The sequence below is a fragment of the Manacus vitellinus genome, unplaced genomic scaffold (genome assembly GCF_001715985.3).
Source record: "Manacus vitellinus isolate BGI_N305 unplaced genomic scaffold, ASM171598v3 scaffold_58_pilon, whole genome shotgun sequence".
Lineage (NCBI taxonomy): Eukaryota > Metazoa > Chordata > Aves > Passeriformes > Pipridae > Manacus > Manacus vitellinus.
The window spans coordinates 1,017,485-1,029,059 of NW_021940671.1; the positions used below are offsets into that span (position 1 = coordinate 1,017,485).

An 11,575-nucleotide genomic window follows, 5' to 3' on the forward strand; every position below is an offset into this window, starting at 1 on the left:
CTTCTCACATTCCACAGAGAAGCAGATGTAAATTGTTCATTACTCATAGAAAATATCAGAGCAATTGGCATCAAGATGGTCACGCTCCCAAAGTTATTACCAGACTTTGAAAGAGAACCAAAGGCCCACAAATTCCACATTTGTACAAGTTTATATTGATGTTTCTCTGCGTACCTATAACGGACATGAGCCACTAACGTTAAGGCCTGCTGCTGTTCTTCCTCCTTCTCTTCCAAACGGGACTTCCAACGGTTCCAGAACTTCTGCAGCACCTGAAATAAAACAAGACAGATGCAAAAAAACCCCATAGAGATCAAGTGAGGAGAAGAATGCAGAGAACTAAATTATTAAAGTTCTACTGAAATTGCATACTGCACTGGTTGCCTCCTGCACTGCTTCACACACCAAACCTCTTCAATTGCCTGCTATGAATTTTTCTGGTAAAAGGAAAAAAATCACCATAAACGTAAGGAAACAGAAAACTAAATTAATGTATCTAAGAGTGGCAGTTGACTTACACAGGAGATTTTCTGTGCTTATGAGTATTTAGGAACAAAGTCACTGCTGTAATAAAAAAGTACTTTGTAGGTGAAAGTGGAAGCCAACAGGCCAGCTCAAGAAACACTACCACAAGAAGAAGAGTCAAACTCACTGTAACTTGGTGCTGACGGTGTGACAGATTTTTTCTCATTCTCTGAAGACGAGTGTTCACAACATTCTGCCAAAGACCCTTAAAGCCAAGTTTCTGCAACAATAAGAAACATACACAACTTTTATGTAATCCAAATCAGGGAAGTTTAGAGCTGGCTGCTCCTTACAGACAATGTATGTTTGATGCTATTCCTTGCAACAGCCAGGATTCATGAACTTGTCATCAAAGCAAGGCATCCATTTCCTCTCACAAACTGGCACTTCTCCAGCTTCCCAACTGGAATAATAATTGTTCTGGAGAGCAGCACAGTTTCCCCATTTGTATTCAACTGGCAGATTCCAGAACAGTTAAAATTTAGAAACCTGATGTCCAATCCAAACTCTCTATGGCATCTCCCACTGAACACCCACACCACTGTCAGCAGTACAGGGACACTCCCCACAGCCCCTTCCACCTGACAGTGCTCTTACCAACAGGTGATGTCTGTAGTGCTCTTCAGCCAGCTCATACTGCCGAGACTCCTCCACACACAGCACAACATCTGTCACTGAGTTAAAGTATCTTTTACACAGAGACATCCATCCCAATACACACACAACCTTCTCCCACAGAGGGGCACTGCATCTCCATCTAAATGTGCTGCAATATTTGAATTTCCAGCACTGTTATCAGCAGAAGTTTTGACTAAAGTCAGAGTTGTTTTAGATTTTGATGGCTTATCACAACAGATTTCTGATTCACTGTTAAGGAATTCCTCTACAACCATAAATTATTTTCTGCAGGCTCTTAGGTGTCAACACACTAACATCCAGTAATTGCACCAGGTTAATTAATTGTTAGTATGGCATTACACACATCTTTCTAATGGTAACATGCTTGTTGTCACCCACACTGCTGCACAACATTCCTGCTTATTAACTGGATCTTTCCCCCGCGGGAATGCTTTTAACCTGTCTGTGCTAGAGAGTAAATACAGATGGGATACAATGCTTCCAGTGTGCAAAGACTCTCCATAAGGCAATCCTTGCTGCTTGTTTTTCCAAGTCCTTTTGGTGAGCATGAATTCTTCTCTTGCACTCCAGCAACAGCCGCCAGTCAGAGAAGCAGCGCCGGAGCGTCCGGCTCCGGTGAAGCTCCTGGGCCAGCTCTGGAAAACAAACACAAAATACTCCTGCTCATTTGTGTCAGGTGAGATCACAGCATCTAAGCCACTGGGTCTGAAGTGACAGAAGCTCTAACACTGAAAAATGATGACAAGAATTCCCATTAACACTCAGCTATGGATTATATTCCTCCTATTGATCACAAAGGCAGTTTTAAGGCAGTGACCTACTGTACTGACTTAAGAAGGGCAAGTTAAGGCACTGTGTCACTTGTTCAACACACACAAGCTTGCTCACATTTCAGCATACTCCTAGCACTAGTTCCTAGTTATCCAAGCTGGATTCTTTTCCACTACCACCAACCAAAAGGCAATTCACACAAATATCTGAACTCATTCCAGTGACTTCAAGGGAAGAAGCAAAAGAACTGGTGTAATAACCTTTACCATCCTGCATGAGTTGTGATTTGTCTGATTGTCAAGAACATCCACAGACTGCTCAAAGTCCTGGATACATCCTTCTCACAGATATCCCAGTTAGAATATAATAGATAATGTGCAAGTTTTCATCAAGGGAACAGTAAAGCATTTTCTCTTCAATCACATGGAAAGCAGGTGATCTTCCCTACAGTTCAGTGTGTGACCTCAGCCAGCCAGGCCTGTCACAGTGTGCAGCCCAAGCTGCATCTCATCAGCTCTTGGGCAGAGACACTGCAGTGTCTCCTAGAACAGAAAAACCCATCACTGTGGCCTAAGCAAAGGGGCTGAGCCCTGTTCTGTCCTCACTCACCATTCTGACGTTTCTTTACTCTGTGGAGGTTTAAGTATCCCAGCCATGCTCCCAGGCATCTCCTCAGTTCCCAGTGCTGATGGTGAGTGACTGCCCTGGTCTCCTTCTGCTTCTCATTCTGGCTGTACAAATACAGCTCTCGCCACTGCAACCAAGCCTGACAGGAGAATGGAGGGAGGGCAGTAAGGAGGAAAAACAGACAAGATTAGGGAACTAGAACAGAGAAGAGGAAGAACACTCAGGCAATAGGAAATTCCATGTAAGTTCTGAAGGTGAAAGCCATGAGCAATGAACTTGCCCAGATGCAGCTTCATTCCATTTGCTCACGTCCTGATATGCTACTCCACCATAAGTACTGCAATTTGCAAAGTAAATTAAGACAAGGCCTAATTTTTATTCATCTTCAACATTTTCACACGTGTGCAACTTAAACATTAAAAACATTCAGCAGTAGCTGAAGCTCCTGGGACTTACTCGAAATTGCAGGCTCTGGGCCCAGTGCTGCAGAGCCAAAATATTCATCTGATGTCCAGTGCATTTCTGGTAGTGTTGTCTTCTCCACACCGCCCACGAAACGCTGCCAAAACAATGTTACAGACATGTTCAAACACAGGTGTCATAATTCTGTGCAAGAAATCACCTTCTTCTCACTGGAAAAAGGTATGAAAAACAATCTTTTCATAGACTCACAGAACAGTGTGGGTTGGAAGGGATCTTAAAGATCATCTCATTCCATCCCCTACCATGGGCAGGGACACCTTCCACTAGACCAGGTGGCTTCAAGCCCTGTCCAACCTGGTTTGGAACACTTCCAGGGATAGGGCAGACACAGCTTCTCAGGGCAACCTGTGCCAGGGTCTCACTACCCTCATGTTAAAGAATTTTTCCCTAATATCCAATCTAGATCTACCTTGTTCAGCTTAAAGCCATTCCCTATTGTCCTCTCACTGCATGCCTTTGCAAAAAGTCCCTCTCCAGCCTTCCTGTAGGCTCCTGTTGGGTATTGGAAGGCTGCTTAAGGTCTCTTAAATTCAGTCTGCGAGTGTGCCAGAACTCAAACATACCAAAAAGAAAAATAAAATAATTAAAAAAAAAATAAATTCGAAGATGGAACAAAGTCACTGCAGGAAAAGGTAACAGAACCCAGGTGAAAGCCACGGCCTCATGGTCAGTGCCTCTCTGCCCGTTTCCACCCCATCCTTACCGCAGACAGCTTCTTGCCCTGAATGCCAGTGCCACAGACTGCATGCCACGTTTGGTCCTTTCAACATCAACATAAACCAGCCAGCACTGCCAGGTCCTGAGCAGCTTTTGCTTCTTTGCTGTGCACAACAAAAAAAAAAACGACAGCAGCTTAAGTTAACGCAGGAACCTGGCACGTTTGAACCACTGTCCCCTCAACCTGCAGGGACACCTCGTGGGAAGCCGTGAAATGACAGGGAAGCTCATCCCGGGTGAGGGTGTCACACTGCCCAGTCCCAGAATCGCTGACAGCACCATCCATGCCACCAGTTCAGAGCAGCGTGAACGATCAGACAATGGCACTGCTTTGTCTTCAGAGCTTACAGGGTGTATAATGTATAACAATACTCACTAATGACCTCAGTGGGTAAGAATTACAGGATTTTCTTTGGCTCGTTTTCAAAAAAAAGAAGTTCATCAGGTTCATCAGTAGCTTTTCAGGAGTTATTCTCTAGTACAAGCAGAGAAATCAACCAGAAACAAGCCAAGTTTATTTAGCAGGCTGGTCATGCAGCTAAAAACAGAAGTGGTGTCACAAATTCCAGTTTACCACTTTATGCAGTGTGCTGCATTTTCTCCTCACAGCAGGCTGGCTGGTCAGAACTGACACTACTGAAGCAAAGTTGTCAGAAGCAAATATCATTGATTCTATGTCCCTTCACACTTATACATAAAAAAAAAACACAAACTTTTTTTAAGATTTCCTTGTGAATCAAACATTAACTGACCTTAAACCAGGTCACAGTTTTCTGTAAGTAACACACAGCTGTAAATACTCTGGCCTCACTCAGTGAAAAAGGAAGCCTAAATGGCCTGTCAGTTTGTGTCCAAAGGTGCCAGGCTCTGGGATAGTCTGAGGCTACAGTCATGTGCAAGGAGACCAGCTAACTTATTTTGCAAATCAGCTCAGAACAAAACCATTGCAATCAGTACAGACAGCTCCAAGACAAATCCATTGCAGAGCAAAGAATCTACACAATAAGACCAGGGGCACTTCAAAAGCTTGGGCTTCTCTTCAGTTGTAAGACACAGGCTGGAAGGAACAGTGAATTCAGGTAAAATGAGTGCAGTTAATACCACAGGGAATTATTATCTAATGTCTGTAGCCACAGCTGATAGAGAATTCCAATAATACATTCTATCAAAAAATATCTATTTGAACACACATTAAGTTAAAAAAAAAAAAACAAACAGATGAAAAAAACCCACCAAACCACCCCCTCAAAAACAAACACTGTGATCCAGAGCAGATGGAGAGGCCCTTAAGCTTATCCAGTGGCATCCCTAAACAACTGTAGCTACACCACAGTGCCTCACATGGATCCCCCTGCCAGATCCAGCCATCTGCTCCTGGAAGCACTGCCCTGCCAGGGCCTGGGGGAGCACAGGGGACACAGATTCTGGGGAATGTTCCCCTTGAAAACTCCCATCTCACTATGCCCCCAAATAAAGACAGTTACCATCACTTCACTTACCATGAGACTCTGCAACACAGTATTTGTTCCTCTCTCCTTGCTGCTGGCACACATAGGTTCTCCAAGCCTTGAATATCAAACTGTAGAGGAAATGCCTGAAAAAGGAGAACAGTGCCATTTGGTGAAACAGCCACCAATGCCTACAAGCAGGATTCTTTCAAGTTCAGTTGCACTCTAAAGACACATTGAAAAGGGAATTTTGACTTCATCCTAAGACAACAGCAACAAAAAAGACAGGGTGAGAAAAATATGACAATAAGCAATGAAGACATTGCTCTTGGCCTGGAGGTACCATGGCTGTAACTTGCTTACTGGTATTAATAATTCCTTCAGAACCCAAGGAAAACTCCTCACACACACACACCCCAAAGGGAAGTCATTTCACAAACCTGTAGTGGTTCTCTGCTCTGAGGCTGAGCTTCCTCTCTCTGCAAACTCTCCACCACTCCTTCCACTGGCCAAAAGTTCTTTGAAGAATCTTCTGCTCATAAAAGGATCTAAACAGTTGAAAGATTTGGACATGGGAAACTTCACACAGGTTTCCAGAGTGACCACAAATCACTTTTAATGAAGATTACAGTACCTCTTCTCCAGCCTTGCCTGCTTAGCCTAACAACACCTAACTGTATTTAAAACCACTATTCCACTATGACACTTTATTCCAAGACTGTGAATACGACAAGAACCACTCAGTTTACTGACTGTAAACACTTCACATAAAGGCAAGGAATAAGACAGATGTTGTTAACTTGCAAAATATCTGAGGGCCAGTTGACTTTAGACACATGAATTTATCCTCAGTTCAGTGTTTTACTCAACCAGGATAGTTAATAACAGTACATGTATTTTCCTTGTTAGCTTTGTTCTTTGCTATTTTAACACAAAATATTTTATGTATAGAAACGAATGCAAAACCTGCATCAGATTTTATAATGCTTTGATGTTTCCATTGTGTTTCAGAAACAGCAAATTTAAAATCTTCCCAAAGAACACTTAAATAGGCTCAGGAGCTCCTTCAGCCAGTTGCACATCACCTGTGCTAAAAATGAAGCTGTTCATCTGTTCATGTACCTGCTCCTCCCAATGGATGCTGAGCCATGCTCAAAATGGAGTCACAAGTTACATATGACCTTCAAATTCTTTAACTTTAGCAGAACAGTCTCTGTTTTTATACCCAGATTTAATTATCACACACCTGGCTAGGTAAGAAGTGATGGCACATTTCAACTGAATTGTGAACAACTAAAAATTCAAATATGGGAAGATCTGCATGCAGGAATTGGGATTTTGCTCACCTAACTAAAAATAATGGTCATAATCTAATATTCCAACACTTTTCCATGTGGTCAAGATGACCTGAGCAGCAATCTAAGAACATAAAATCTCATCAACTGGAGTATGAATCCTTTCAAAATATTTCTCACCTCTTTGTATTTCTGATGGAGAGAAGGTAAACAGAAGGAACCATGACAACACACAAGCTAACAAACAAAAAGCACACAAGCCCAGCCTGACACTTTTGATCATAACTATCCCACCAGCTCCATGGAATTGGTCACCTCTTTAATAACAGCAGGATTAGGCCCAGAATACCAAGGGGTCCCTTGGTGAACACATATCAATCCTCTCCCAAGGTGCAATTCACAGCCACCTACCCCAGGCCAAGCTGCTAAGTCATTCCAAACACTCAAGCAGAAAAGGAAAAAAAAAAAGAAAGAAAGAAAGAAGAAATGAGCTATGTTATTTTTTTGGACTTGGTGCATTAACAAACAGAACATTGCAAATAAAAGCTGTGGAGAACTAGGGGTTTCTAAATCTAAAAAGGCCATTAATTGTTGCTCATGTTCCTTGCTGATCTTTATAAAATGTATTTCCACTTCTAAAAAAAAAAATCAAATAATCATTGTCCTGAATTTATAGGCAGCCAAAGTACTGCCAGTGCAGTAGATGGGACATCAAAGACAGTGAGGTTCACAGGGCAACTTCCATTTACCAACTAAGGCAAAACTAGAATATATTTGATACAGTGCAATGAAACTGAATCACTAAGAGCCTGATTTTATTCCAAATGCAGCTCTTCCCACTGGGAATTGCTCCAGTTCCCAAGGGTGTGGTCAAGCAAGAATGAACATGCAAATTAAAGCAAGCCAAGAGAAGAGCATCAAAGCCTTGGGTTTCAGCAGCTCACACAACACTAACAACAGAAAGGGATTATCTGCCACAGGTATTTCCAAGTCAGCCAGACACCAAACATGCACATTAAGAACAGTGCAAACAATAAAATGAACTGAATTTTCAGATCTCTCTCATCATACCTTTGAGAAATGGTCAAATTTAAAGCAGGAATCACAGTCATACCCCATCAGTTATATGCAACTTCATTGAGACACCACAACTCCTATGAATTCAGTTAGTAAAGTTTTACCATGATTGTTAAAGGAAAAAGCAAGAGCAAGAAGGGTACTTAAAGGAAACCTTCAAGTGATCTCAAACTACATCCAGATACTTTCCTGGCAGGCAGAACTCTCTTAGCCCAATGGTTTACCAGTAAGCCATTAAAAAAAAAAAAAAGAAAAGAAACCCACCCTTGAGTTCTGTAATTTTATCTACCTGGCTTTGGAAGGGAGAACTTGTCCAAATGTCATTTTTGCCCACAGATAGAAGAATTTCCTTGCTAGATGTCTGGAATATAAGGAAAGGTTAGTTGCCTTTGTACTCCTCCTCTGCAAATTCCCAGGCAGCAGTAAAAATAGGAACTTTTAGTTTCAGTAATAAAACTAAGGGTTTGGTTTTCAGAGATCATATCTGCAACAGAACAATTCATCAGGCATAAATAAACAGAGGCCCAGGCAAGGCTTTAAATGGGACATACTTTAGGAAAGCTCAGTAGCCAAAACATTTTCCACTTACACCCAGTGGCACCACTGAGCAGGGTGCTGGCTAACCGTGGTTTAGAAGTGGTAACATCACTGTTTCTCTCAAAGTCAACCAGCTGAGCCCATACTTGAGCCAGTTTAACGTTTAGCTCTGCCTGCAACCGGATCTTCCTTGTTCCCACCTCCCCCCCAGCAGCTCGGCACCCTCAGCTCACTAATGTGCTGCTGTGACACTGTAACCTTCCCTCCTTTTCTTTCCGGTGGATTTAAGAGTTAATTGGCACACGGAGGGCCCCAATGAGCACCAAAGGCCTCACAAGTTAATTAAAGCACAGCCGTGAATGGGGCCTCTCTCTTTCAGCAGGTCTGAGCTGCTCCATCAGCTCCAGTTGCCCAACAAATAATAGGCTTTAATCTCTAAACAATTGCATCCCACCTTTGTCAAGATTCTTTCAACAAACAAAAGAAGTAAAAAAACACTAGAGGAGAGCAAGAGGAAACCATTTCACCTGGCAGTGTATCACAGAATACTGTTAAACAGCCTTTTTTAAACGTTGCATTAGAAAATAAAATATATGGGAAATCCGACTGTGCCAATGCTTGTCCTCAGGTTACCACAAGACATCTTCAAAACTGTCTGGCATGGCCATGAGCAAAAACTTCTGCCTCAGCCTGCACTGGTACTACTAAAATCAGACTTTTCTAGCTCCATTCAGTGAAAAATACGTTTTGTACTTATCACCTGGTCCGGAATCTTTTTAACCTTCTTCTTTGATTCTGGGCACACCCAACTCTGCTGGGATTGTCATGGCCTCTGCCCTGGAATTCATGTCTGGCAGAGTGGGGAGCAACACACTGGCCACTTGCATGGACTTGATGCCCAGCTGGCTGTTGGATTTCCTGCATCTTCAGGGATTTTGAACTTAAAAGGAAAGGAGAAATATTTTGTGTAAAAATCACATTAACACCACAGAAATGGCATTATTTCAATAAATTGATCTACAACAAAGGTATCCAGTCACACACAGAACAGCTACAAAACACTAAAACACTTACTGTCTCCTTATCAGGTGTTTTTCACTATCTGGAGTTTTAATGTTAAAGTTTCCCCAACACAAGCAGAAAGACACATTTCACTGCAATCATGTCACACACAATTCTTTTCTCCTCTAAAGCTGAAATGAAAAAGCACTAAAATGCATTTGTGCTTCCCCTCCTATGTGTGTGCAAACAAGTGTCTTTATAGAGAAGATCTGAACGTGGTTTTCTGCCTTTTATTCTCAAACATATCTATTGCTGAAGAATTCTCCTGAGGACTTGGGAACTGAAGTTAGAATTTTCCATTTTAACATTAAATGTTCTTTCACAAGCAACTTTTTCCTAATTTCAGTCATATTTTAAGTAAATATGTTTCTCCTGAAAAAAACCCTAAAAATCTCTTCCTGTTTTTACATATTCATCATTAAAAATTAAAACTAGACATATTTTTCCATCACACAGTTTGCTTTCACACGTAAAATCTGAAAAAATAACACGTGTGTTCTTATGAATTCTAAGTATTTTGTCTTGGTAATTTTCTGAAAACAAGGATAAAAAACACCTCTAACCAGATCAAACTTGCTGAACCAGTTGTATTGAAGCTTCTTTCCTGAAATAAATACTGCCACCACCCTGAGAATTTGCACATTAGAACTACAAGCACGTTCTTGAGCTCCAGAAGAGACAACAGAAGATGGTAGTCTGAAAAGTCACCCTAATAATCACCTGAAGTGAGCTGGGGAAAATATGGCTGCAGCCAGAAAAAAATGTTGGTTTCACGGAGTGATGGGAACAATGCAAGTTCCAGAAGTTCAGCTAAATATGCACAAGGTTCCTGCACACCTATTAGGGCCAACTCCCTTTAAAACTGTTTCATCTGCTCCAAAGGCAAACCTGATCTGACCACACGCGATGGCAACGTCACACAAAGGAGCCAAAAGTATCAAGCTTGGGTAAAACAGGCAGAAGTTCTGTATGGAAGTCTAAGGAATGTGAAAATCTAATGCTTTTCCTAAATTTGAAACATCGTACGTGCTGCACATATTTAGTGATGACAGCCTACATCCATGAGAATTTATGGCAACTATGTAAAATAAGAGTCAAAGATGGATCATTTCTCCCTTGTGAAGTTAGAAAATGAAAGCATGGGAAGAATAAGAGAGCTGACACCACAGATTAATCTGTTGTTGAGCCAACAAGTACGTTCAAATGTGTTCTAGTCAAGAACGTTATCTTTATGTTTAAATGTTATGATAATTTAAAGCCCCATAAAGTTGTGTTCCATGATGGGTTTGGGAGTGGGGTGTTTGTTGTTCATTTCATTTCATTTTGCTTTTAGGCAAGCATTCCACAGAGACCACTGAGGCCTCCTATGAGAATAACTAAACTTTCTTCTGTCCCATGGAAAGCCTAAGTGCCATAATTTAAAAATAAAAATAAATTACAGCTGAGGTCTTTTAACATGGTAGCTTCTTCTTACTGCTTACCTGCTCCTGACTTTCTCCATTTCGCTGTAGTTCCAAGCCTGCAGTGCACAAATTCACTCTCTGTTCTGCTGTGCTGTCTCTCAGCTTTGGACAAAGCATAAATTGGTGCCTGTTATTTGTAATGAATCCATCAAATGGATCTGTGCTAAATGCAGTATCTTAAAGAAATGAATTCCACTCAGGTGACCTGCACACAAACAGCACAATGCAATTCCAGATGTTCAACATGAAAAGTGTGTGTGTCCTACCCTTGATGCCCTGAGATGTGCTGACAAAGTCTAATGGTAAGGAAGTTTCAACCATTTGAATCCTAAGGCAACAACTGTGCCTACCTAAAATGAAGCTGAGCTAGAAAGGTGCTAGAAAAGGATGACTCCAAGCTATGTTCCCCTATTTAAAAACAAATTAATAAGCAAGGGTGACACAATCAGGAGCTAACCAAACTGATTCCTTTTCACTTTTTTTTTTTAACACTAAGCTTCTCTCCTTCACAAGCACACAGAAATGAAGAAAACAATGAACTCCAGGGAGAAATTCTGTGTGCACAGAACCCTGTGCCTTCCAAAGGCCTCAGGGGGAGTCAGAGGCTGGGAAAGCACCGGGACTTATGGACAGGCATCTCCTTGTAAGTGTGAGATCTCAGGGGGGTATTTCTACAAGCCTGGCTTAAGGCGTGACAGAAAGAAAGCCAAACAGAACCCAAAGCAAAACAAACAAAACCTAAAACTCCCCAAACAAACAAAAACATACAACAAACAAACCAACACCAAAACAACCAACCAACCAAAAAAACAAAACAAAACAAAACAAAAAAACCACAAAATTTTTCCGCGGTTTTTCTGCACGAAATTCCTTTCAGCAGATAATTATACCCTGAATTTTTGTGCCAAACACTCGACACCCACACGATGCT

The 11,575-nt window shown here is 41.6% G+C and overlaps 1 protein-coding gene across 1 annotated transcript in view; it reads right to left on the reverse strand.

The window, feature by feature from the left end:
• The window catches only part of SFI1 (SFI1 centrin binding protein), a 23,025-nt gene extending 12,219 nt beyond the window's left edge, over window positions 1–10,806 (reverse strand). The window contains exons 1-12 of the mRNA XM_029963274.1: window positions 10,663–10,806; window positions 8,880–9,059; window positions 7,872–7,943; window positions 5,651–5,758; window positions 5,262–5,356; window positions 3,749–3,866; window positions 3,019–3,121; window positions 2,545–2,701; window positions 1,638–1,799; window positions 1,123–1,193; window positions 653–745; window positions 175–272 (exon numbers count right to left, since the gene is read on the reverse strand). Coding sequence (XP_029819134.1) covers window positions 175–272; window positions 653–745; window positions 1,123–1,193; window positions 1,638–1,799; window positions 2,545–2,701; window positions 3,019–3,121; window positions 3,749–3,866; window positions 5,262–5,356; window positions 5,651–5,758; window positions 7,872–7,943; window positions 8,880–9,059; window positions 10,663–10,682 — 1,277 coding nt within the window. The 5' untranslated portion in view covers window positions 10,683–10,806. The remainder of the gene's footprint in view (window positions 1–174; window positions 273–652; window positions 746–1,122; window positions 1,194–1,637; window positions 1,800–2,544; window positions 2,702–3,018; window positions 3,122–3,748; window positions 3,867–5,261; window positions 5,357–5,650; window positions 5,759–7,871; window positions 7,944–8,879; window positions 9,060–10,662) is intronic.
• Window positions 10,807–11,575: the final 769 nt, after the last annotated feature.